General features: G+C 41.5%; 2 protein-coding genes across 4 annotated transcripts in view; both read left to right on the forward strand.

Annotated features, from left to right (window-relative positions):
* The first annotated feature begins 2,980 nt into the window (after positions 1-2,980).
* Positions 2,981-6,913, forward strand: smim32 (small integral membrane protein 32). The gene is made up of 2 exons (XM_058063909.2): positions 2,981-3,802; positions 5,166-6,913. Exon 2 carries the CDS (start codon positions 5,199-5,201, stop codon positions 5,556-5,558), a length of 360 nt encoding a protein of 119 aa, XP_057919892.2. The 5' UTR covers positions 2,981-3,802; positions 5,166-5,198; the 3' UTR covers positions 5,559-6,913.
* Positions 6,914-8,151: 1,238 nt separating this feature from the next.
* Positions 8,152-26,345, forward strand: part of diaph1 (diaphanous related formin 1) — an 82,634-nt gene continuing 64,440 nt past the window's right edge. The window contains exons 1-15 of one of the 3 annotated variants that reach the window (XM_058062953.2): positions 8,152-8,618; positions 8,738-8,907; positions 17,072-17,098; positions 17,718-17,882; positions 17,973-18,074; positions 18,614-18,744; positions 18,823-18,900; positions 18,980-19,043; positions 19,214-19,353; positions 19,460-19,565; positions 20,321-20,431; positions 20,554-20,672; positions 21,250-21,366; positions 22,908-23,023; positions 26,207-26,271. In XM_058062953.2, coding sequence (XP_057918936.2) covers positions 8,809-8,907; positions 17,072-17,098; positions 17,718-17,882; positions 17,973-18,074; positions 18,614-18,744; positions 18,823-18,900; positions 18,980-19,043; positions 19,214-19,353; positions 19,460-19,565; positions 20,321-20,431; positions 20,554-20,672; positions 21,250-21,366; positions 22,908-23,023; positions 26,207-26,271 — 1,440 coding nt within the window. In that variant the 5' untranslated portion in view covers positions 8,152-8,618; positions 8,738-8,808. The remainder of the gene's footprint in view (positions 8,619-8,737; positions 8,908-17,071; positions 17,099-17,717; positions 17,883-17,972; positions 18,075-18,613; positions 18,745-18,822; positions 18,901-18,979; positions 19,044-19,213; positions 19,354-19,459; positions 19,566-20,320; positions 20,432-20,553; positions 20,673-21,249; positions 21,367-22,907; positions 23,024-26,206; positions 26,272-26,345) is intronic. The other 2 variants (XM_058062952.2, XM_058062954.2) reach the window with 2 other exon arrangements.

A 26,345-nucleotide genomic window follows, 5' to 3' on the forward strand; every position in this document is an offset into this window, starting at 1 on the left:
CCAAAAAAAAAAAAAAAAAAAACAACACATTTATTAAAAACAAAAAAATATACAAACTTTTTCAGTGCTTTGGTTCAGATTTTCCACAATAAAAGCTCTGATAAAACCTTCCACTGTTCTCAAATATCTTAATTTTTATTTTTCTGCACAAAATAAGATGGAAAATAAATAAACAAATCAAGAATAAAGAAAATCAATCAATCAGTAATACATAAATATAATAATAATAACAATAAAACGGCAAATAATAAAAACTTAAGAAACCACATATAGTTGGTGGTTGGACAAATTATTTTTTTCAGATTAAAATGAACAAAGCATTATTAGAGCCCTGTAGACATGACAAAACACGACTATAGTCACATTTATACTCTTTTTATTTACAACATATTGCGCAACTGCAGGGTCTTGAGACACATGCTAACTCGCAAACTAGAGAGCTAGCGACCTAAACGGTAGCCTTCAAGTTATTTCCTTTAAACTTAAATAGCCAAAAACTTACCACTTCCACACGGATAGGGAGGATAACTATTAACAGTTATTTAACCTTTAACATGAACATTAATCAAACGTAATAATTTTTTCTTTGTACATGATACCATACAGCATCCATATCGAACATTAAACTTTCATATCAAGGCGGGGGCCTCAAACTAGTGTCCTGCGGGCCACATTTGGCCCTCGGGACGCGTGTTTAAGACCCCCGGGCTAAACGTTAGCGGGAGCAGAAAAACACTGAAAACACATCTTTTCCGCTAAGTAACCCAAATATTTGAAAGAACTCTCAGGGTAGTACAGTTGTACACGACTACAAACGCCAATCACAATAACAAACATATTGTTCACCCGCTTCCTTGTTCACAAGTTAGCATTATTAGCCTCATTTTTAATGCAAATTGTGTATTAAATGGTGCACCTAATACCGTGCTCTCCAAGTTGAGTTTCTTAATACTGAAAGCACCGCAGGCCGTTTTCATTAAGTTTCATTGTATTTTGGGATTAGTGTTGTACTTACTGGATGATGCTGATGATGGCGATAGTCGCAGGCCCGCAGCTATGCGGGGAATGCGTGCCCCCATTTTAGCAATAATAAAGCACAATTACTGCTGCATCCTCCACATGTGTAAACAAGGCTTTGGGCTGTAATTAAATTTCCCCGGTGAGAAGCTACCCCCCACCCCAAAATTGTAATTCCTCTTTATATGTGCATGCAAAGTTCATGTGGGACACCAAAGAGGAGAGCTCTGTTGTCTCCGGCGTACGAGTTTCTAATTTGGGAACAATCAGCATTTTGTTTTGCTGCAATATGCATGTGTGTGTGTGTGTGTGTGTGTGTGTGTGTGTGTGTGTGTGTCCTTGCAGAGTGTCTGCTTGCCCTTCTGTTGTGACAGCACAGGTGCAAATGAATATGAAGCAGACCCACAGAGCTTTCAGGGTCGGCCCCCTTTGTGTTCACGCTCATGTCCTATGCATCATAGAGGACGAGGGCGCCTGGCTTCTTTACAGTGTCAGGTCCACATCAAATGCCAGACTCGGTCCTGGCTGCTCAGTAAAAGATGGCTAGAGTGACATGTATCGTTGTTAGGCTTTTTTTGTAAACTCTGTGGGATTGATTGTTTACGTATTGACGGGCAGCACAATGGCGTGTACGACTTGGTTGCAACCTTTTATTTATTTATTTTGAGATTCCAAACTACTAAAAAATAATGTATGATCTGTGCTGATATCGGATTGGTCCCATACTAGTCAAGGATGCAATATCGAGATCGGATCTAGTGGAAAAGTTGTATCACGGCACTCCTACCTATTTATATCTTAAATGAAAAGGTGATTATAGGGGTGCTATTTCATGTCTGTAGGGCTCTAATAATGTAAACATTTATTTAGACTGTTTTCCTATGCTGTATATGGAAATATTTGATTTACATTCATTCATTCATTTTCTACCGCTTTTTCCTCACTAGGGTCGCAGGGGGTGCTGGAGCCTATCCCAGCTGTCTTCGGACGAGAGGCGGGGTACACCCTGGACTGGTGGCCAGCCAATCACAGGGCACATATAGACAAACAACCATTCACACTCACATTCATACCTATGGACAATTTGGAGTCGCCAATTAACCTAGCATGTTTTTGGAATGTGGGAGGAAACCGGAGTACCCGGAGAAAACCCACGCATGCACGGGGAGAACATGCAAACTCCACACAGAGATGGCCGAGGGTGGGGAAACACAAAATAAGAAGCCAAAAAGTTACCACTTCCACACAAAATAGGAGGGGAACACATTCATTCATTCATTTTCTACAGCTTATCCTCACGAGGGTCGCAGGGGGTGCTGGAGCCTATCCCAGCTGTCTTGGGGTGAGAGGCGGGGTACACCCTGGAATGGTGGCCAGCCAATCACAGGGCACATATAGACAAACAACCATTCACACTCACATTCATACCTATGGACAATTTGGAGTCGCCAATTAACCTAGCATGTTTTTGGAATGTGGGAGGAAACCGGAGTACCCGGAGAAAACCCACGCATGCACGGGGAGAACATGCAAACTCTACACAGAGATGGCCGAGGGTGGGGAAACACAAAATAAGAAGCCAAAAAGTTACCACTTCCACACAAAATAGGAGGGGAACACATTCATTCATTCATTTTCTACAGCTTATCCTCACGAGGGTCGCAGGGGGTGCTGGATGACCGAGGGTGGGGAAATACAAAATAAGAAGCCAAAAAGTTACCACTTCCACACAAAATAGGAGGAGAACTCATTCATATCTGTTTCCAATGCAACCTGTGGGAAAAAATGGCTTCCAAACAGGAAGGTCACTAAGCGTTCCACAGCGCCAAACACGCAATGTGATTCTCTCGATTCCAATTTCTGTCTTGGATTGCCTGGTGCCCCTTTTCACCCCCCCAGCCCGTGCCGTTTTTTGGTAAGATGTAATAAGATCTCCATTATCACTCCCGGCCCTCCTATATGTCCTCACTCTCATCACCAACAGTGGAGGCGCTCCCCACAGTGACCCCCCCACAAATAGCTCTGACTCAACACCCTCTCATTACTTTTGAGGGAAAGGAAGATTTATGTCCACTTGGTGACTTTTCTGTAGCACATCACTGTCAGGTGACACGCCTCCTTCTCTCTCTCTTTTTCTCTCTCTCCATCATTCTCTCTCTCTCTCACACACACACATTGGTCTGCCCTCTCTCTCTCTTGACATCGACATATGCAGCAAAGGGCGACGATGGGAGCAGCCGACCCTCTGCTGGCTGCATCCTTTTGAGCCCCCATTAAGGTCATCTCAGGCTTTCCTTTTAACCTCAACCGGCGTTAACCCCCCCGCCAAAATTGTTGTGGTTCCACCACCAGGCACCGGAGGAAGCCGTGGGCGCGGAGAGAGTAGCCGAAATCCGGCGTGCCCTTCCTCTGCATGCGCGCACAAGCGCACGCTGGCTTGTTTTGATGCGCACTACGACGCACAAGAAGAAATGATCGAGATCGTGATCGTGGGTACAGCTTCTTGGATTTCATTAAAATAGCACACCTGGTGGCGGGATTACTTAAAATTCAAGTGGTTGCTCCAGACCGAGAACTGGATCTTTGCGTGTGTGCACCGTTTTTGGTATACCCGAACCAGCCACGTTTTTTGTGGACTGTGCGCACAGTGGAAGAGAACGGATCCTTTTCTCCACTGCGTCCTTCGTGGGGCTGGACCGGATCGAACCTTGCACCGACAGGGATGTGGATCCGGTACCTGTCCTATCCACTATCACCTGTGACACTCTCGGCAGTGCGCACTCATGTAAGTCATTCTTATACTTATATAATTGTAACACAGCTCATCGTCATGTTGGTGGAATTCTATCACTTTAAGGCAACACTGTGTACACTTTAAGGAATGACATGTACTGACCTTCAAATACACCGTGGTACTTGTTACACAAGCAGTTCATGTTAAGTCATTTTTATAAGATAATGACAAACAATTAGTAGTAATCTATTCTATATCAATGAACTGTGCCCCCCCCCCCTCCACAAGGGGCAGTCGAGCCAATCAGGGAAGGCAAAAATCATTTTAATCAGTATAAATAATCATTTGTTAAATCTGTGTTAGAGGTTAACCAAGTTGTGGAATACAATCAGGAAGTGTTTGATTCATCACTAAAGACTCAAAGTTGAATTTTGGATGGAAATGATGTAACTCCGTTAAAAGTGATGAAAGAAGAAAACAGTGGTACCTCAAAAGTTAGCAACCCCTTCAGTCGGAATTCAGCCAAAAAGCACGTACAGTGATCCCTCATTTATCACTGTTAGTTGGTTCCCGCAAAGTAGGATACCTTCTTCATAAATTGTTAATAGTATAGAAAACATTATTTTACATGATCTAACATTATTAAAGCCCTCCAGACATGAAATAACACCCCTATAGTCACATTTGCATTGGTATGACCCAATATGGTAGATATATATATATATATATATAAATCAAAGACAGTATAGCATTGAAGACATAATCAAAACTTGTGGTACCTCAAAAGTTATCAACCCCTTCAGTCGGGATTCCGCCAAAAAGCTTGTACAGTGTTCCCTCATTTATCACTCTTAGTTGGTTCCGCAAAGTAGGATACCTTCTTCATAAATTGTTAAAGTTATAAAAGTTATAGTATAGAAAACATTATTTTACATGATTTAACATTATTAAAGCCCTCCAGACATGAAATAACACCCCTATAGTCACATTTGCATTGGTATGACCCAATATGGTGTGTGTATATATATATAAATTGTTAAAGTTAAAAGAGTTATAGTATAGAAAACCTGTTAAAACCCTTCCAAATAAGGCTTTTAACATTATTAAAGCCCTCCAGACATGAAATAACACCCCTATAGTCACATTTGCATTGGTATGACCCAATATGGTATATATATATATAATCAAAGACAGTATAGCATTGAAGACATAATTAAAAAGTGTACTTGTGTGTGTTACAGTAAATGTGTTGTTTTATAATATCTTATAATTTTACTTTGTTTATCCATTTTCTTGCTTGAAAATGCTATGTTTAGGAAAAAGTATGTCCAATATTCTTAATGCATACGTTTTGCTAATATTCAACCAGGCAACATAACTGGATCTCTGACAATTGCATGTGTTTTCTTCCCAGTCCGCCCAGTCAGCCGGTGAACCCACATAGGCCATGCTGAGACAAGTCCTCCTCAACTCCACCCGCACCCCCCACCTGGACCTGGTGCTCATGGCCCAGTCCTCTACCAGCGCTCCCTCCACCGTCAACGTCTCCCAGGGGAGCTTAGTGAGTGTGGCCGCGCTGCTGAGGCCCACGGCGGGCCGAGGGGGCGCAGGAGGAGGAGGTGGCGGCGGGCTCCGAGACGGCGAGCTCCACAAACCAGACCTCCTCACCTACATTGTCATGTGCCTCCTGCTGTTCCTGCTGGTGCTGCTCATCGTGTTCTTCATTAACTGCCAGCTGAGGAACTCGTTCTTCGCCTCCATGCCATATGACAGGTCACTGAGAGAGGCCCGGACGTCCTACAAGTAGGTTCTTGGAACGCTGGAACTTTACCGGGGAGGTTCTTGGACACGCTGACTTGTCTGGATAGGAATCCCAAATGATGATGACAGTGAGTATGGACCTACTGCAGGTTAGAGGACAACAGACTTGGACATTGGACCATTATTTGGAACAGACTTTCATTTGTTTTCCTTGAGACACATTAACTTGATAGTATTTTATGCTGCATTCAAGACTCCTGGGAAGTTGGAAGCGTTGTACAAAAAGCATGGACGCTGACCTTGATATGCTAGTTTTCCTTTACTTTTGTCTGTCTATTTTTTTTTTTTGGAAGACTTGGCCAGTATTTTTAGCTTCTTAGCTTGTCGGGGTCCCCATGCTACATTTCCAACATTCAGACTTACTGAATGTACAGTATCCGGTTTATTTGCTTTGTGTTGGTGTATTTTGAACTTAGTTTTCTCAATCTCAATCTGTACATGCCAAAAAGCACGTACAGTGTTCCCTCATTTATCACTCTTAGTTGGTTCCGCAAAGTAGGATACCTTCTTCATAAATTGTTAAAGTTATAAAAGTTAATAACATAGAAAACATAATTTTACATGATTTAACATTATTAAAGCCCTCCAGACATAAAATAACACCCCTATAGTCACATTTGCATTGGTATGACTTGAGGTAAGAGTTCGTTATAAAATATTTTTGTTTTAATTTTTGATGTTATAAGACGGGGCAGCATGGTGGTCGAGTGGTTAGCGCGTAGACCTCACAGCTAGGGGACCAGGGTTCAATTCCACCCTCGGCCATCTCTGTGTGGAGTTTGCATGTTCTTCCCGTGCATGCGTGGGTTTTCTCTGGGTACTCCGGTTTCCTCCCACATTCCAAAAAAAACATGCTAGGTTAATTAGCCACTCCAAATTGTCCATAGGTATGAATGTGAGTGTGAATGGTTGTTTGTCTATATGTGCCCTGTGATTGGCTAGCCACCAGTCCAGGGTGTACCCCGCCTCTCGCCTGAAGACAGCTGGGATCGGCTCCGGCACCCCCGCCACCCTGTCATTTTAAAAGCCTGAAATGATCCAAAAGGGGGCCCCTTTAGTCTACATCTCAATGTCCAGTTAGACCTGGGTGGGTTAAATGGCAATAAATGACCAATAAACATGTAAATATCATTATAGTATTTTATTTTTCAGTTCCATTCCAACATCTCGCTGAAGTTTGGGTACATTGTTTTGCACCAAGTAGAGACTTGTGGCAACCAGTTTTCTTGAATGCAGCACTGATCATGTTTTGCCTTGAAGCCTCTGCCCTGGCAGGCCGTATTTCCAGTATAAAGGATGTTATACTTAATGTTTGTCTTGTGCGAAGATGCAACCAAAACACCTTCCATATCAGTGTGTAATAAAATAGTGATTACATGGCACTCCGCAAGAATTATTCATAATGATATTGAAAAACTTTCTAAGGTGAAGTATTTGTGTCATCGGATGAATAAAGGCTGATGTTTTTGTCGGCGGAGGTCATTGCGCTGATTTAATACAGTTCTCATGGGGCATCTTTACAAAGGCCATCTGGCTGCCGTAGCATATTTCACTTTTAATTAACCTTTTTCCTCACAATTCAAGCAGTGTCACGATCCGGAGGAAGTAAGACTTGAAGCTGAAGGATACGACCACTTGTGTGCAGTAAAAAGCAAACACACTGTCAGCTTGATTGCCGCCATTGATGCACAAAATCCTCTTCGGCCGTGTTGGTGGAAACATCACTCACATACCGCGACAGATAAATGAGCCTATGACTGTAATCCTCGGCCTGTTGATGTGTATGTTTTTGGAGGTACGGTAAATCACATGCCTGTTGGACTCCCGGGATTACATTAAAAACAGGAGTAATGCGGTCACGGGTGTCACTTTATTCAGTGTGAGATGTTTAAATCCACTGAAATGAAGTGAACACAGTGTTGTTTGTAGTGTCTAATTAAAGCTTTTATTGGATTTCAGAAGTATATAATTAGGCCAAGAAGCAGAACCCGCCAAATGTTGTTTATTTGGAAACAAACTTGTGGAACAGCAATGCGTCTTGCAGTTCTCATTATAACCGCTTGGTGAAGCCCCAGCTCCTTTTTTTTCATTTATTTTTTATGTTTACGTCCACACCATGGTAACAATACACACAGAAACAAAAACAAACATGATAATCCTTCAAATATTTTTTTTAACTAAAAACAAACATATTTTTTTACATATTGACAATTCCTTAACATAAAGATAAGATAAATGCAGGATCAAAAATTGAACTTTCAGTGGTTTTCAAATGGAATTTTGCCTTCTTAGGCACATTTAAGCAACAGTTTAATTTTTTTTTAATTTTTCAATTAAAATTAAAATAAAATTAAAATATCAATTTCAAAAATATCCCTTATATTTATTCAATAACAATAAAAAAGAAATGAGGATCCCTTTATGGTGAATAATCTTGTCATTTTACGATGTTTGTATAAGTGCCATATACAGTGCACGAGCCATTTGGTTAAGCTCGTCCACGACGCTCGTTCCCGCGGCAAACCAGGAAGCAGATCTGAGTTCAGGTGTAGTTGTCTCGTGCTGACTCCGCCCCCCCCCGCCTCACCGCCGCTGGGGAAGCTCGACTTGTCATCACAGAAGAAGTACAGGAAGACTGTCGGCTGCTAAAGCCGTCTCTCAACTGCTGTCATGGCGGAGTTTAAAAGTTGAACTAACAACCGTTAGCAGTCATGGAAGCTCAAGTGGAAGCCTCAGTGGTGCCGGGGAAACTTTAGCGAAGTCCCATTCGCCGTGTGAAACAAAGTGTGGCGGGTGCCCAGAGTGGTCATTTCACACTAGACAAAGTAGCTTTAGCTAAAGCTAACGCTAGCTGTGTTTGTGTTCAAATTAATTCCGTAACAACTTCGGTCTGTTTTACATGTGGAAACGCGTTCGTTGAATTTATTTGTCTTAGTAGCTGAAAGCTCTCTTTTCTGTTTGTTCCGCGACGTCGACCCACTTCGCTTTGAATTTCCCTCCTTCTGGAAGACAGACAGGCGGCTGAGAGAGGAGTCCACTCGGCGAGGTTGGCTCTCTACCAGATCATTAGCAACTCGGTGCTAATTGTGGCTAGTTAGCCTGGGGTACCAGCCCAGGCCCACTGGATCAATATTATTATTAATAGTTTGCCTTTATTGTCGTCAGGTCTGTTACTTTGAGGATTTTTTGTCGTCATCCACGCTGAGTCTATTTTGACGGAAAGGGATTAATTCACTATGGATCCTCACACGGGATATGCAGCCTCGGCTCCTGGTCCCAAAAAGGACAAGAAGTCAAAGAAGGGCTATGAAGATGGAGACAGCAAAAAGAAATTTGTGAGTATCCACTTATTGTTTTGGGCTTCCATTGTCGCTTATTGTTTTAAATTCCTGTCGCGTTTTAAGTTCCTGCCACAAAGCAACAAAGCCTCAAACCTGCAATTACTTTCATGTGTAAAAGTTACTACCGGCTTTACGATGTAGTATGTGTACGCTGTGTTGTCACCATATTTCTTTTTTGGGGTTCACTTGAGGAAGTGTCAAATTAAAGGGAAGTACCTGCCCCTCTTAGCAGATGCAAAGTTCGTACATGGACAGTTTTCTACAAACCAGCATAATCAAACATGTATAGCAAAAGTTTTGTGAGACTTCAGGAGAGATGCGCAGCTTGAGAAAAATAAAGAAAAGCATCTTTTTAATCTTGCAGTGCAAATTTTTGTCATTTTAAGAGCAAAGTGAGTCTCACTGTACTCGACTTTGAAAACCCCTACTATACAGGACCTCTAAGTCATAAGGTGTGGCATTTTCCAAATTGATTTTTTTTATACTTTTTTGTTCCGAATGTGCATTACGTCACGTGGAGTCAGCGTGTGATTCACTGTAGGAGTTTACACTGTCGGAACATACCAGCAATGATGGCTGTCACCAGCCAAGGCTCACTTCTGTTGCATAACTCCTTAGTCATGACTAGCAACAGGTGAAAAATGATATCGCGCACTCGGGTAATCAGTAACCATGGAGGAGCCACGGGGGACACATGGTCACCGAGTAGTGCTAAAAGGGAATAGTTGTAATAATTTGAGCTCAGCCAAAGTCATGAAATGGAGTTACCGTGGCGACCCCTGACCGGGACAAACCAAAAGTAAATGACAGATACCACAGACTGTTTCAGCAGAGCCAATATGTGCATGCTTTCGACAGAAGTATGAGTAAATATGAGTCATAGGCAGGAAGCAGTTGTGCTGCGATAACATTGAGTACACTGGTCCTGCATGTGTACGGCGCTCTCTATAGAGTTGAGGTTTGTTCTCGACGCCAGGAGACGGCTAACTCTGATATTTGAACTTTTTTTTTGGAAATGTTTTTGAATTATGCAACACACAGACAAACATCAAAGTTCAGACAGAGATTAAGGGATGTAGAGTAGGCCTGGGAAGATCAGGGTGCCTCACGATACCATGCGATATTACCAATAATACCAATAATATCTCTTGCTATTGTGAAAAAAAGAGCGACATCTTTTAAGTTGAAACATCAAATTATTTAGCATTTGAATAGGAAAATCAACATGTCTCCTTTAAAGAGACAATATATATATTCATGTCTTTACACAGCCATACATCAACATAAATTATTAATTAATTAGTGGCAGCTGCAACTGTCGTCATTATTACTTTAACTATGATCATTTGTAGTTTTTTGTTTCAATTGGTGGAAAACAGTTCAGCAATTAAAAGCATTAAGCGTACATCATGCATATAAAACATTTCAAACTGTACCTGCCTTGTTCTGACTCGGTAAAATAAAATATCCTCCTATATCATCCTATATTTTGTCATTGCACGTTTTAGGGTTGTGAATGCGAAACCGATGCAACCGGTTTGGCGAGTGAGAGATGCAGCCGCACCAGTAACAGTCTCCTGGATCGATAACAACCGGCCATAAATTCTTCAATGAATTGATTGTGGAGACACGCACTGGGTATCTAACAGTACGTCTCTTTAACGACGCAGAGACTGGGCTGCCGGCGAAACGATTGTTGCACATGCTCCGTAGCTTTGCGTGACTGAAGACGATAGTGGATCTAAATAGCATTAGCAGCGCATCCGCTAGTCGACGGGAAAAAATTTCAACACATCAGCATCCCATACGATTTTCGATACAGGGCTCACAATAATAATATCTCTTGCAATTGTGAAAAAAACGTTGACATATTTTAGTGCCAAATCTACCAGGAAAATAAGATGAATTAGATTGCTATAATGTTACACCCGTTGTACAGTATAGCAAACTAATTCATTCTATTTGTTATGTATTGTGTAAAAACAAGACAGGAGCAACACCAAATTAAAAGCACACATTGAACACAGCCAGCACCCGTTTGAGCCTGGAGTTAGTTTTTCTGAGAGTGGATTCTACGTTGCTGTTTGATATGTGTGCTAACATGAATTAACTAGAGGGTGTGGATTGAACAAATATACGCATTAGCATTCAATAACGTCATCAAATCTTACCTTTGTACATTCCCATATTGTATCAACATTTGGGTCCAAATATGAGGTGAAAACAGGAGAAGAATACAGCACGGGAGAAAGTTAGATGATGCGTTCAAGGACCATCCCAGTGTGTAACACATGTGATTTACATCCCTAGTTGTGCTATATCATCCTATGTTGTTCTCATTATCGTTATCGTGACGCCTCTATTAAGAACACACTGTTGCACTCATGCTGTGTATTAACAACACAAGAAGACGCACGCCATATTGTATGCTAACAGAAACTATTGCGATAGTTTGATATATCAGTATGTTGTCGCACTAGGTGGAGCGGTCATGTACTTGATAAATGAGCTTTGTGGGAGTCCTTCCATCCAAAGGTCCAAACTGTGCTGACATTTAAGCTAATGAAGTTAACTTAAGTGAATTAAAGGACATTGGGTAGAATCAAGCAGCAGGAGTGTGTGCTATTAATGATTTCTATTTATCAGCTGCATTGGAGTCATTTGTGTAATCGAATAGTGAGAGTCAAGATGTGAGATGTGCGGATGCGGTGCTCTTTATGCAACCTGTAAAGGTTGGAATTCAAACCCAGTACGTGACTGGTCGAGTTAACTATCAGACCTTACTGACTGATCTTCTCCGTCCATGTGTTCTGTCATTAAGGGATCATTACATGTGATTGATATCTGTACAAACCTAAAAAAGCAGGCTTTGCTTGAACCCAAACATGACCTCTCCCTCAGATTATCGAGTGTCTCGTGTCCTCAGTGATGGACTTTACACTAAACACGGTCAGCTCTGATTTGCTTTTTGTTTTGACGCCGTCATGACTCTGTATGTTTACATTCTCAACAGTCCTGAATGCCACATGTTAAATAGACGGGGTTAAAATATGTACAGTATAGAATAGCATGTGTACAAGTACCCGCTGTGTTGTATCGTATCTAACAAGGAGCATGCGATTACTCTCAACAATAAGTGAACCGCTATCAGGCGTAAAATTGTGCATTTGTGCAAGTGCATCCACTTCCTGGGGGAATCACCTCAGCAAAGGCCTAATTTAACATAACGACTCAACAAGTCCGAGTCAGGTAGCATCGTACTTTAGAACACGGGCACACGCAGTTCTCTTGTGTCTCAGTCAAGAGGCTTGAGCAAGCTGAAAGTGCTCCTGTGTTAGCATCGGAACAATACAAGCACCCTAAAGCGTACTTACTGTCTAATTTCCGCTCCCTCTTCCGACGTTATTACCTGCAGGATAGGGTGCATATTATGCATCATCATTAGTGTGACTTATTAGCCTGTCAAGGATGCGGCGGCATCTACGTGTGGGGTACTCTTTATAGGAATAGATAAACATTGAATAGCCTTTTATGTTTTAATTAGGCTCGGCTTGTTCCTGCGTTTTTCTTCAACGAAGGTGCTAAGGATTGTGCATGTGTTGTGATGCATTTTTGGGCAAACGCGTCTTTCTTTGTTTGTCATTGTTGAGGTGTATTCACTGACCTCTGAACCTCACAGTATTTTTGTTACGCTTGTATGTGTGGTCTAAATGACCAGAAAGACAACAAAGACCATTAAAGGGATGGTTGGGATTTTATGCCATGAAGTTGTATGACATCCCCGTCAGAAGTGTAGCACATCAACAGCGATGAAGATGCTCGCATCTTCTTCTGCGACGGAGCGCCGCAGCCATCTTGTTTACCTGTGGAGAGGCGACATGCTTCAAGATTCCAATGTTCTGAGTAAATAGATTTCAGATAGATGGATTTATTTGCCCTTCCGATTGCACTGCAAACCCTTGGGGTTCTCCCAATGACCTTGATGAGGTAGTCACCGAATGGTTTTCACTTCAATGTTGTGAAGTGCCCTGTCAGGGTTACTTATTGGAATTCCTTGATTCAGTCATGTTGTGTGTGGCCAAACGTTTGGCCCGTACTGTACATATGGAAGTCGATGTTCAGTGCTTCTATTTCATGTAGAATTTGGTTTGCCCCGGTGCCCGTTGTGACTGCCGAGTGAGAGCCGAGTTGCGTGATGAATGCACGATACCAGTGGCCAGTTTGTTGAGGCAGGTACACAGAGGAATGCAGAGTCACTGCAAAAGTAAAATAGCACACACACATATGAGGCTTGACTGGTTTATCCTTTCAGCTACTTATGCCATGTCCTGCTTCTTCTTCTTCTGTAAATGTAGATTAAAACCTCCTTTAGAATCCCGAGTTCAATAAGTCCATGTAAATGTAGAGGCTCCACCACCACACTTGTTGTAATTAACCCTCCCCACATAGTTTTCATCCATTTATTGCGGTCTTTTTGCTTAGCATATGCAAATTAACTATTTGAAACGTCTTTATTTGTCCCTGTAGCCTAAGCTCCTTATAAACTTGCAGACTAAAACACAAATACAGAGTTTCAATTATGCCATTTAATATCAAAGACTTTTCTGAAGGCCTTCCAACACCGTTTTGAACATCAGCCGCAATATAATATTATGTTGCAACCTAGATTTGAAGAACATTGACACAAACGTGCATGTGTGCCGCATAGCCAAGTCAGAGAATGACTAATGCAATCGTTGCTGGCCAGTTATATATATACATAATACTAGTCACATTTTCAAAAATAAATGTATAGACCCCAAAACCAGGCTATTCTTGTGGGGTAAAAGCACAAGATGTTCCATAACGTGTTGTGCTGTGTAACTGTATAGAAAATCCAATGAACATGACTTGGCGCACCGCAGATGTGATGGTACGGAAACACTGTCATGTATAGCACACATTCAGCCAATGAGGCATTGTTAAAGGCTTTGGCATTTGGACTTTTGACAGTTCATGTTGGAGAGAGGCCAGTTGGCAAACACCTTGAATTGAACATTCCGCCAGCTAGAAGTGTTGGAAGTGTTCGGTTGCTGTTTTGTTTACTTTTGTTCTATTTTGAGGAATAATCAAAGCACGTGCGACACATGCAAAAAGCGTACCTTGTGAAGGCTTACATGTACTACTTGTTTATGCTCGTCGTGTTGGAGAATACTTAAGGGCATGCTCTAACGTGGACAAGTCGGCACACACACACAGGCAGACACACAATGTTTCTGAGCGCCGTGTCAGGAAGTTGAGCAAAAATAGCAAACAGGATACATTCTTATTATTGCATATGCTTATCTCTCCCTCCTGCCCATCCACTGTGCAAGACGGCGCTGCAGCCGACCAGTAAAAATGCTTACACACGCTCTCAAGACTTTGGAGGTCAAAATTCTTCTGGATGACAAGAGGTCTGGATGATGTTAAAAACAGTACAAAGTTTTATCACCTGACCCGGGACATTCCAGAGTGAAGAGCTGCTTAACAGTATTACCTTGAGTAAGCAATGGCTGCGTGAGGTTACGTTTCACACATAAACCTCCCGTCGTGTTATGTTTATATGTTGGAACCCGGTTTCAGAAACCGTGGGCCGTCCTTGAGTTGGTTTTGGTCGTTGTCAATTACTTTGTAGTGGTGGCGTTGCCAGAGCGCCGCGCTCCTCTGAGTGCCCTTAACACAAAATCAATGTCGTCTTGCTGAATACAGGTATTCATCATTCATAAGAACTACACCGGTACAATCTCCAGCTTTGGGGTCAAATCAAGAAGTGTCTTAATTGATGTGATCACAACCAGATGAGATGAGACAGAAATTAAAGGCTATCTTATAAACAACATGAATAAGGTAAGGCTAAAGTACATCGTATATACCTGTTCTATATGAAAGCTAGCATTTTGTGCCTTGGTATTCATGCACACATCCAACTGGGTTGACTGATCCTCGCTGATATCAACGCTCTGGACTGTCTGACACCCATGTAGTGTATGGGGAGAGGTCTTAGATCGGATTATAGCTCGCTTGTTCTCTGTGATTCTTCTCAATCATCCCACGATGGATGAAGCTAATCTGTAGTATGTAGCAACACCAAGCCTTTCAGCCATTGTCCCGCTTGTTATGAACGGAGCACAACATTCAACTCTCTTATCTGTCTGGTGTCATTGATTCCCAGTGTGTAACAAGAGGGAAAGTAAATGGACACAAAGAGCAAGTGCTACAAATAGAGGATTGGCAATAAAGATCTTTTCCAAGCGTGCCACTGGGGCGGGTGGTGTGTCGCGACTGTGTGTCAAAGTCAGTCATTTAGGACCGTTGTCATCACGCTTGCAAGCAAAGCCGTCTTTTATAGTCACATCAGTGAGCATACTGAAATACACCTGAAGCCAGCAGAGCAGCTCTCAGAGGAAATACAAGGCAGTATGTGATTTGTTGTACGTCATTTTGCAGATTAATATAAATATATTGATATTTAAGGATCATCAAAGTGTTTTTATCAAATATGGAGGTCAATTATTCCCACGAAAATGGAATTAAAACAGCCTTTTTGTGTCGTTTCCTGCTATTGAGTTTAGCTGGGGCGTGCCTGCCCAAACCGTTTCCCTCCATGTGATGCAATTCACTTCGCTACGTAACCATGGCAACATTGTAAGCAAGGAACTTGCGTAGTGGTTTACAAAGTAACACATTTCTCACCGTCGTGTATTGTTCCACTCAAAATGATTCAGCTCTCATCATGAATTGCATTTGTTTTCAAAATGTACCAGCTTACAATAGACTTTGTCATATTAGATATGGTAAATATTATTGCTTTAGTTTATGGCAAACTATGGCAACTTTATAAACTTAGAAACGACAATGCATGTAATGAGTGTATTTCTCCTTTTGATGGTGTGTTAAGCAGTTCTTGGGACTGTTGTGTCTTTTTCTGGTTATAATTTCACTTTAAACAAAGTCCAGCTCTGGAATAAACAGTACTTCAGTGTTTAATCAAAGGTGATATATTTAATAAATATTTTCTTCTTTTTGTCACAATAGTCAGCCACTGCCTTATACAACTTTGCTAAATGTACAGCATTGTCCCCATTTGATTAGAAGGTCCTTTATGAAATGGATCTAACACTGAGGGGTGACGTGTTTACTGTTTGATGGTATTGCAGACTCCAGTGGGGTCTATCAGTGGGTCTATCGGTGGGCGGATGGGTGAACACTTGTGCGTGTAGCCTGACACCTTGTGGCCAATACATGAAATAACACTACCTGTATCTGGCTCCACCTCCACTTAGAGTACAGTACATTTGTGGTGTAAGTCATACATTATTTTTAGGGCTCAAGCACTGACATGTGAAGGCCTTCTTGAAACTATTTATTATTATTTTTATTATACATTTCATGACTTTTTCTGAATTTTTGAGGGCCTTACCATGCATGAAAACTCACCAAAATTTACAAGGAGTTTGGCGAAAAATTAGATTTTTTTTTCAGGGGTCCCGACCACAAACTCCCAAAACTCAGCAGTGTCCCCTCTAAAAAATTAACCCCTGCCATGACTGTCATGAAATTTGTTGGCGACTTCAATTCTGACAGGACAAACTCCCTCTTCCAAAACAAACAGGAAGTGGGCCATTCTTGGACCAAATGATGTTATATTATATATAAGGGTCTCTTCTGAGACTCATGGCTCATGGCATGGCAACAACCTGTGATGATTAGTCAGGCGATATGCCAGTAAACAGTTTCATAAGGTCATATCTTCATCATAATTGACATCATAATTGTACATATGATGAAGACGACACCTTGACGCCATACAGAGGTCACTTCCTGGATTTGTGTCAGCGCCACCTAGTGGCAACAGGAAATGGAATTCACATGCCCTCAAGACACACATGAACTAACCTGAATTGCGTGGCGATTCAGTTTTATTTAAAATAATAATTTCCATGTATTAACCCATCTGAGTATGTATACTGATACGGTGAATTATAGAAATAGCTTAACACTTTGCTGATTTCTGATCTAATTGATTATATGTCCACACGCCTTCCTTGCCATCATGGCGACTTCCTTCCTATTTGTTCTATGTTTCTTCTACCTTAATGCCAATCTTGTCCCCCTTTTACCCGTTTTTCCTTTGTAGACACTGAAACGTCTGATTCCAGATGAGGTAGGATTTGTTACCGCTTGACACGGTCACCTGTATGCTTGCCTCCTGTTATCTGTGATTAAACCAACTCACATTGTGCTGCGTGTTGTAGAGCCTAGCCACCGTTTGTTACAAATCTAATCCACCCTAACACATGTCGATAAACACGGTCCTGCACTCGTGCTGCATGTTTTTGTGGATGTTTGCACCAAAGGAAAGACTCACCGTTCCCCCAGTGTGCTTCAAGGCTTGTACAACTATTCTAGTTCTCCATTTGGCAATCAGCGATATAAACACTCTGTGCACCGGAGGGAAATTAGCTGCTCCATTGTTAAATAATCATTTCTTTGCACTTGCATGTCTTATCAAAACATGTTGCCTTTGTTTGGCCATTGGTTGTGACACATGTTTGAATCCCTAATCAGTCTTCCCAAGTAGCTGAACAAATGCTTGTATTGTTGTAGAAAACAGGCCCAGGCCCATCTATTTCTAAACATGAATTGATCAGCGACCCCGCCATTGACCGTCTGACTACAAGTTGATTAGGGATTGCCAGCTGCCTCTTTTGCAGTCTTATCCCGAGCATACTTATTAGCATATTTTCGTCTTAATGAACTTGTCATGCTGCCTGCACATCCAGCTGGAGCGGTTCACCAGCATGAGGATAAAAAAGGACAAGGAGAAGCAGGGCCACGTCCCAAGTCAGCGTCATTCGGCCGCCGCCAACTATGAAATCAACGCCACCAGTGCCACGCTGCACGACCATACGGACGAATACGTCCTGGAACTCTTCGAACAGATGATGGTGAGCATGTCTTCAGGTCATTGATGAAAGACCCAGGAAGGACCCACTGGACGATTTTGTCTCAATGTTGTCAATCCTGTTTACATTCAGGTGGACATGAACCTGAATGAGGAGAAGCAGCAGCCTCTCAGAGAAAAAGACATTGCAATTAAACGTGAAATGGTCTCCCAGTACCTCCACACGTCAAAAGCGGTCAGTATCCTCATTAAATTTTAAGGTTTACATCGAGATGCGTGAACTTAGAGCTCATGTTGTATGCACTGCCTTACAAATGTGATACCATCCCTTACATTTCAGCAACTAAAGGGACACTACTACAGAAATGATTCCCGGATAGAGTAGTCAGTGTACAGCTTGTAGAGCTTCATTATCCACTGACAATGACGAAACACACATCCATTCGTACATTTTATTTCATCGTCCAAATGCTAGAAGTGTCCAGACACTTTTTAACTGTTTTAATTCCGCCTCTGGGCACGCCCACTCTGCTGTGATTGGTCACTCTCAGCAGCTTGTACCGCTGGTACACGGTAGCGCATGTAAAGAAGTCTGGGAAGGAACCCTTTAGAAGATATAATACAATAGTTGCTGAAAAGTGAGGGATGAACCCAAGTTAGAGAGATCGTGTGTGTGTCATTTTCAAGGTGACAACTAATAACAATAACACAAAAACGGTTGCCTTGAAGCTGACACTGCTCACCGTCTTGTTGTTTGTTTTCTTCATTCGTCAGGGCCAAGACCAGAAGGAGAGCTCGAAGTCGGCCGTGGTCTACATCCAAGAATTGAGATCAGACTACCGGGACTCGCAGCTGCTCAGCTGCCTGGAATCTCTGCGGGTTTCGCTCAGTAACAACCCAGTCAGGTGATGCATCCAAATGAATGATAGTTGGGTAAATATACATTATATAATATTAAAATAAATTGCTTGTCTATTTTTTAGCTGGGTGCAAAATTTTGGTGATGAAGGCCTGGCTCTGTTGCTCAATCTGCTGAGACGACTGCAAGAGGACGATTACTCGTGAGGCACTCAAACCGCTTATTGTTCAAGCAACAGCTTTATTCTTCCCATTTACATTTACCACCCTCCTTCCTTCTAGAATGATGGGAGTTAAATGTCAACACGAGATCATTCGCTGTCTAAAATCCTTCATGAACAACAAGGTAAGACCATGGTTTGTAGTCAGTTGTTGTATGGCAATTTGGCCACTAGAGGGAGACATTAATCTCAGTGAATACTGACAATTACTCTGCTCTCATCTGACTGTGATCAATGAGTATATCATGTAAAGTTGACCCTGCTTTAACTTTTCCCCTTTCTGTCAACTCTTTAGTACGGTTTAAAATCCATGCTGGAGTCGGACGAGGGTATTCCTCTGCTGGTCAGAGCCATCAACCCGAGGGTGCCACATATGATGGTGGATGCTGTCAAGATACTTTCTGCCATCTCCATATTGGAACACCAAGACAACCTGTAAGCAGTTTGGGATGAAGTCACCCTCTTCAGATATTTACCGTCTTAGTATGCAAAGTGGATGCATGTAAGACGGCGCTAACGATACACGTTTATGTTTCTGCAGTCATGAGCGCGTCCTGGAAGCCATCACAGAAGAGGCGGAGAAGCGGGACATTGAGAGGTTCCAACCTCTTCTGGCTGGCATGAAAAATCACAACATTGCCCTTAAGGTACACGTTAGATGGGGCTGGCGATATATGCGATTAGTATTTTATATTAACTTTCTTCTTAAATAACCTCTGTATATTTTTGTTTTGTAATATTACGTCATTATTCCCATAATATTATAACTTTGTCCTTAACCTGATTTTCATGAAATTACAATTTTGTTTTGTTTTGTTTCAAATAAACTTTAAAAATATATACAATTTAAAAAATATATTTCCATTTTATGCTCCTAAAATGATAATATTAGTCCTTATAAAACTAGGAGGTTATTCTTGTAAAACAGAAAAAACTTGTATTGTTAGAATAAATTTATTTCTCAGAATATTTCTGGTAAAATTACAACTGCTTCGCCTTTCTTCTGATAATTATAATGTTCCCATCATATTTTACTTTATTTTACTTTGACTGTATTTTTGTAACAGTATAACTTTCTCTGAAATTTAATTTTCTAATTTTCTGTCATATTTTGGAAAAAAAAACTTTTCTTTAATATTTCAGTTTTATGATGCTAAAATTTTGTTTTTTCATATTACATTCTCATAAAAGTATGACTTTTTGTTATTGATTTTTGAACTTTATTCTTGTAAAATTACTGCTGATTTTTCCATTGTTAATGTTTTTTTAGTTTTCTTGTTAAATTGTATTTTTGGAACTTGCACATGGTTCCCCATGGATGCCCCTCTGCCAGCTCCATTATATGCCTCTCTTCTGTGGATATTATCTTAACACTTTACCTGACTATATTATATATTTTTAGGGTGGCTGCATGCAGCTAATCAATGCATTGATCAGTCGTGGAGAGGAGTTGGACTTCAGGATCCATATTCGCTCTGAACTTCTACGATTAGGACTCCGGGACTGCCTCAAGGTACAGAAACACTCTTATCACAGTGACCGCACTCGGCCAAAGTGTTTGCATGCACACAACAACACAAACATTAAAAACAGCACCTTTTTGATTTTCATAATTGGCTCAATCTGTCTTTGCAGGAAGTGCGGACAATAGAAAATGAAGAGCTGCGGGTGCAGCTCTTGGTGTTTGATGAGCAGACTGAGGATGACTCGGAGGACCTTAAAGCGCGCCTCGATGACATCCGCATAGAGATGGAATATCCTGAAAGTGGACATGGTGTCCCGGTATAGAAGCCGCTCGACTTTAGTCACATCAGGAAGATGATTGATTTGCTGCGTTTAAACTGTTTCTTTTGCAATCACAGGGACTGTTCTCTGATTAATTATAACATTCATACTTTAACAGTGAGCTTGAGGGAATGGGTGGCCACTTTTCCATTCAAACGTGAGTCACAGACGTTGGGCATCCCACAGCCATGTGTTAGTCATGTGGCAATGCAAGCAATCTTGCCTGTGGTCAGCTTTGTCATTGGCTCATTATAAGTCTAAAGTGTACTGCTCCACCTTGCTTTGACCTAAAAACTCACTGACATGTTCCAACTAGCATAATAATATTCATACTAAAAGCCTTTTACGTTTTCAGAAAACATTTTTTACTAGCTGCTTATCCAGTAACTTTTCATTCTGACTTGCAGTTACAGTTTTCGACACCAGGTGTCTCAGTGGTGCAGGACTGCTAGTACTGTATTATCACAAGTACCCTATGCAGTTGTACTTTACTGTAATTCTGCACACATTCAGTTGTATTGTCTTCCTTAACCGTATTTGCTTCACCGACGTGAGGGAAGTGTTTGATATCTTAGCCAACACAGTGAAGGACTCCAAAGCTGAAGGCCACTTCCTGTCCCTGATGCAACACCTGCTGCTGATCCGCAACGATTATATGGCCAGGTAGTGCATTCGCTTACCTTACATCAGTCACAAGCACATTGGTTCACCATACAACTGTGTTCTTATCCTAGTATTCATTTCACAACTTGTAATAATACTTCAATCCAGAATCACACAAGGGGGGTAGTATGTCATACAACATATACAGTCATCTCTCATTACATCAATTTTTCGAAAAATAATGATTGCTGTTTTGTGATTGACAATGGCCTATTATTTGTGAGTCAAAAAAATCATATTATACATGCAAATACTTGCAATTGAAAATCTGAATGCATAGCCACAGACGCCAATGAAAATACTGAGTGACACTTTTGTTTTGCTACACGGTGAAGTATTTATCTAAATATTGCTTTAAAAATGAGAAAAAGAAAAAACAAAACCTTCCCCGCAAGTCTTATTATGCTTCTCTCTATCTATCTGCACGTTCCTTCCATCAATTTGATGTTTGTTTTCCCGGGCCTCATTCCAAATGTATGAAATTACATGCCAGTTCCATTTTAATAGGAATGAGTGCCATCAGCTCTTATCTGCAGCAAAATGCTAATGCCGCGCCACTGTTTCTTTCAAAGCATTTTCTGTGAAAACAGAGGGGAAGCAGGGGTGGATTGGCAGGAGCAGGAGATAATTATTGAACGACACGACAGGTGGAGAATTATATTGACTTGTCTTGCGCAGCTGTGAACATATGTTGCCTTTTTAATCCGGCTCTAAAAAGAGAGAAGGAGAAAGGGATTGTTCTATTTATTTGCACAGAAAACACGTCACATTTTGCAGGTAGCCATGTTTTTTTTGTTCTGGTGTGAGGATGAGGGCCGTATGGGTTTCTTTCCACTAGTTACAAACTGTCATTGAAATCTATCCTGGTGGAGAGCATCCCATGTGGACTGGACTTCTCTTCCATAGGGGTCGGGTATCAAAGAGGCTGATTTGCAGCTTCTTAATTGCACCAATGAAAAGAGAGCCCAGGCGGAGTGCTAGATAGACACCAAGGGGAAGATGTTGAGACTGATGTCTATTAAAGAGTCAGAATAAGTCCAACTGCAGTTTGAAAATAATTACACTAGGTGTCTCTCTTGCTCCACGGATAAATCTTTAACCGTGCAGAAAAAAAAACCCCAAAGCACTCCCACATGACAGTGTAGCAGTGCAGGGATTGGAGTAGAGAATGTGCCGGGCAAAGGCAGGGTGACTAAGAGAGATGGCGAGGTAGGCAGACAGAATAAATAACATATGGCAGCATGTAATGGGGTCAAGGAATAAGACCCCTCCAAAATGAAGTGTTTGTGAAACTGACTTGATGAGACACCTCGGTATGGCGCTTGTGTACCAATGCACGCGCTGTCAAACCGGAGACTCTGGAGAAAGTGCGACTGTCATTGCGACGCACACGTCACTTGAAGACAAAAACAAAAGGCCGTGGTCCCGGGCTGGGTTTATGAAAATAATAAATTGCCATAGTCACAAACCTGTCTTCCTTCCTTTACCCCCTTCAGTCTTCCCATGATTCCTGATCCATTGCTTTGTCTCCTTTCCCTCAGGCCTCAGTACTACAAGTTAATAGATGAGTGTATCGCTCAGATCGTGCTTCATCGCAACGGCGCAGACCCCGACTTTAAGTGCCGCAACCTCAGGCTCAACATCGAAGGCTTAATAGGTGAGGAAAGAACAGACCCAACATTGTGAGCAACCCAGGACGTACAGTATATTTATGTGACTGTGATGAAACCAACCTGATGACTTGAGACTGAGGTGTATTTAAAGGTGGTTTGTTCCATCTTACAATCTTTCATCAACTGAGTAAACATGTGAAGCAGCTCAAATGCACCACCGGGTGGTGCCAGAGCGCACTGCAGTGTGCGCTCAGGTAGACTGTACCTTATAAAGGAAAATGTCACATGCTCATTTTACATAAATCAGACTAAATGTCACGTAGGATACAGTGTGATTAGAAATGACGCACATTGATAGATTCATTCACATCAGGGGGGGGGTTCCAAAGTCTCTCCACCGAGGGCTGCATACTGAAAAAATCAAAGGAAGCACAGGGGGCACTTTTACATTTTTTAAACAGCTCATGTAGATAAGAATAGCTGCATGTCAGCTTTGTGTTACCCCCGACAAAGTGTATTATTAGTAGGAATTAACCTTTTCTCCTTATGTTGCACTTTTTTTTTAATCTTTAACATTTCAACTTAATACTTTAGACTTTATTCTCCTAATATTTGGTATTTATTCTTGTAAAATGACTGCCATTTTTTTCAGCCGTGGGCCGTAAATGGACCCCGGGCCGCACATTGGACACCACTGCATGAGCTCATTGATTCCTATTGATTTGTACCGCCATTGTGTGCCAGTGGTGGTGCGTAAGCTCCATTTGGTGTGATTTGATCTCCACAAAACCGTCAATATAAGCCACATATTCAACACTAAGTATAACGTCAATGTAGTCAAGCTTTCTGGGGGAAGGAATCCAGTAGAATTGTGTCTTTTTTTTTTTGTGTAGCTGATATTGTCTTTGTAGAAGTTCTTTGACATAGTCATTGTATCCTTGATAAAATTAGTTATGGGAACTGCCAGGCTTAATTAGTGTTTGTCACTTTTCCTCCACCCACTCCAACCCAGAAGAAGGTGGGATTCCAAAATAGCCGTGGCAACATGTAATTACCGTTATTAAATGAAAATGCAGATGGTGTGCCGTATTTCTGACTAGACCCAATTAACAAATGCGGGATTGGCATGTTTTTTTTTTATTTTTTTTTAATAGAATTGTAATCTAACAGCAATGAGCTTTTGAGCTGTTCCTTTCCACGTCGAGGTTGTGAATGCTTCAGGTGGGAAAAATTGCACCTTTTGACCCAGGTGCTTGACGTGTGGACAAGAAAAGAGCTGTCATGGCCGAGGCAAGCGCTGTAGTGGTGGGGGGACATGCGATGTCTCCAGAGTTCAATAGTCCTTTATGAGCAGGTCTCCGTTGTTCACTGGAGGAGGCTCTAATTGCGCTGCTTCTAAATGCGTACACACACACACACACACACACACACACAGCCTGTCTGGCCTCCTTTAAGGCTGCCAGAGTTATTATCAGTGGAAAGCAGCCCAATTCTGCCCTGCATGCATTATTTAGTGTTTTTCTTTGAACTCTGAAACTCAGCCCCCCCCCAAACGTTCTATCTCCCTTAGTGCTCTCTATTCGAAGTTTGTCCCATTTAGCCCTGCCACCATGACAGAAGAATCCCTCCTCTATTACATCTCCAATAACCGTGTAAACGGCAAACACAAATACACACACACACACACACACACACACACTGTGTGTGGGTTGCATACTATTTTGACAAAATAGATTTCCCATTCTGCTCTGCCTTACTTAGTATGGATTAAAGCTGCTGCATGTCACTAGCTCAAGACTACCCTTTTGTTACAGGTGGTCCTCAGGTGGTCCGTTCCGTTTTACCGTCTTTCTTGCAAAAGCAAAGCAGGCTACTGTCGGCCCAACCGTGCCAAATTCAACTGTCCTCTGCACGCAGCCACACGTACAGTTCTCAGGACTCATGTCATGTTCAAGGACGGTCGTAAATCACGAAACTCTTTCAAAGCCACGTGACGCAACTGCCAGCTCACTGATCCCCTGAAAGTGACAGCAATAACGAAGCAGTGTATCAGCGTTATTATTGACATAGACAGCCGCTAGTGCTTTGGCTCTTATTGTTTCATCGCGGATTCATTTCATTCTTGTCTTTCGCGTTTCATGTCCTTCGTGTGTTTTGTGTACAGTTCGGGTGACCTCAGAGTTAATTGACACCAAAACTGGACTTGCATCACAGTCTAGGAACGGAACTAGTATGCAAACCGAGGAGCACCTGTGGAGGTTTTAGAGAGCAAACGTAAAGTCTTTGTTTCCAAGCAGCCATTGAAGTGCTCACTTAATAAAATACTTGTTGTCACACATAAATAAAGAAGTATGAAATAGGAGGGAAATACCACACAGTCAGGTCAACATGCAAAAACTTCTCTATTCTCGATTATTTTTTTTAATAACATAATAGCTGTTTTTTCCAAAATTCATATGCATTTACATAAAATTTGATGTGAAAATAATAATTAAAAATATTATTCTTATTATAATAATATAAAAATATACAATAAATTAAACAATAAATAATAATAAAAATATTATTCTTATTATAATATAATAATATTAAAAATATATAATAAATTAAATAAAATAATAATAATTATTATTATTATGGTTCAGCCCCGCCCACGGAACGGTACCAGTTGGGGATGCCTGCCCTCCACGGCTGCACACAGCAGCTGTAACATGGAGTTTCTTTCCCCCCGGTCGCCCTGCTGTCATTGAAAGGGGTTTTACTCCCCTTCAGAAAGCTTCGCCTTTTTCTGCATTTATATAATTTTCCTCTCTATTTGAAGTCTCTGCAGCCCGCCTGTCATTACTATCTGTTTCATCCAGCTGTCTTTGATCCAGCTACTTTGGGCCATTCATCTTCATGTTAATTAGCTCTTTTACTGCACATGCTCAATAAGCCCTTGAGCACTGAACCACCTGCAGACCCTGCAATTATACTGTTACGGCACCCTGCTGGTCAGCTAGTCCTTCTCACCTTGTTCTCAATGATATCCACGTCATCGGCTAATTCACAATGTATTTTATGAAAATGTTTATGACTAATACTATATGGGAGGCTCCCGCCGTACTTTTTGCACTTCTTGACTTTGGTACTTGGTAGACGGTGTTAAAGATGTGAACGTTTTTGTCTGTTTCTCACCTGGCTAACCTTGTTTTTCCTTCTCCCCCATTCATTGGGTTTGTTGACAGACAACATGGTAGACCAAACTAAGGTGGAAACCAGCGAGGCCAAGGCTACGGAGCTTGAGAAGAAGGTGAACTTGACACAAACAAATGAATGTATTTATTCACATTTTATACAAGCTCAGGAAAAAAATAGCTTCTCCTC

Source organism: Doryrhamphus excisus, linkage group LG22 (genome assembly GCF_037039965.1).
Source record: "Doryrhamphus excisus strain RoL-2023G ecotype Guam linkage group LG22, RoL_Dexc_Guam_v1.1, whole genome shotgun sequence".
Taxonomy (NCBI): domain Eukaryota; kingdom Metazoa; phylum Chordata; class Actinopteri; order Syngnathiformes; family Syngnathidae; genus Doryrhamphus; species Doryrhamphus excisus.

Coding starts and splice junctions, on each gene's coding strand:
- smim32 (XM_058063909.2), top strand. CDS start 5,199: ATGCTGAGACAAGTCCTCCTCAACTCCACCCGCACCCCCCACCTGGAC.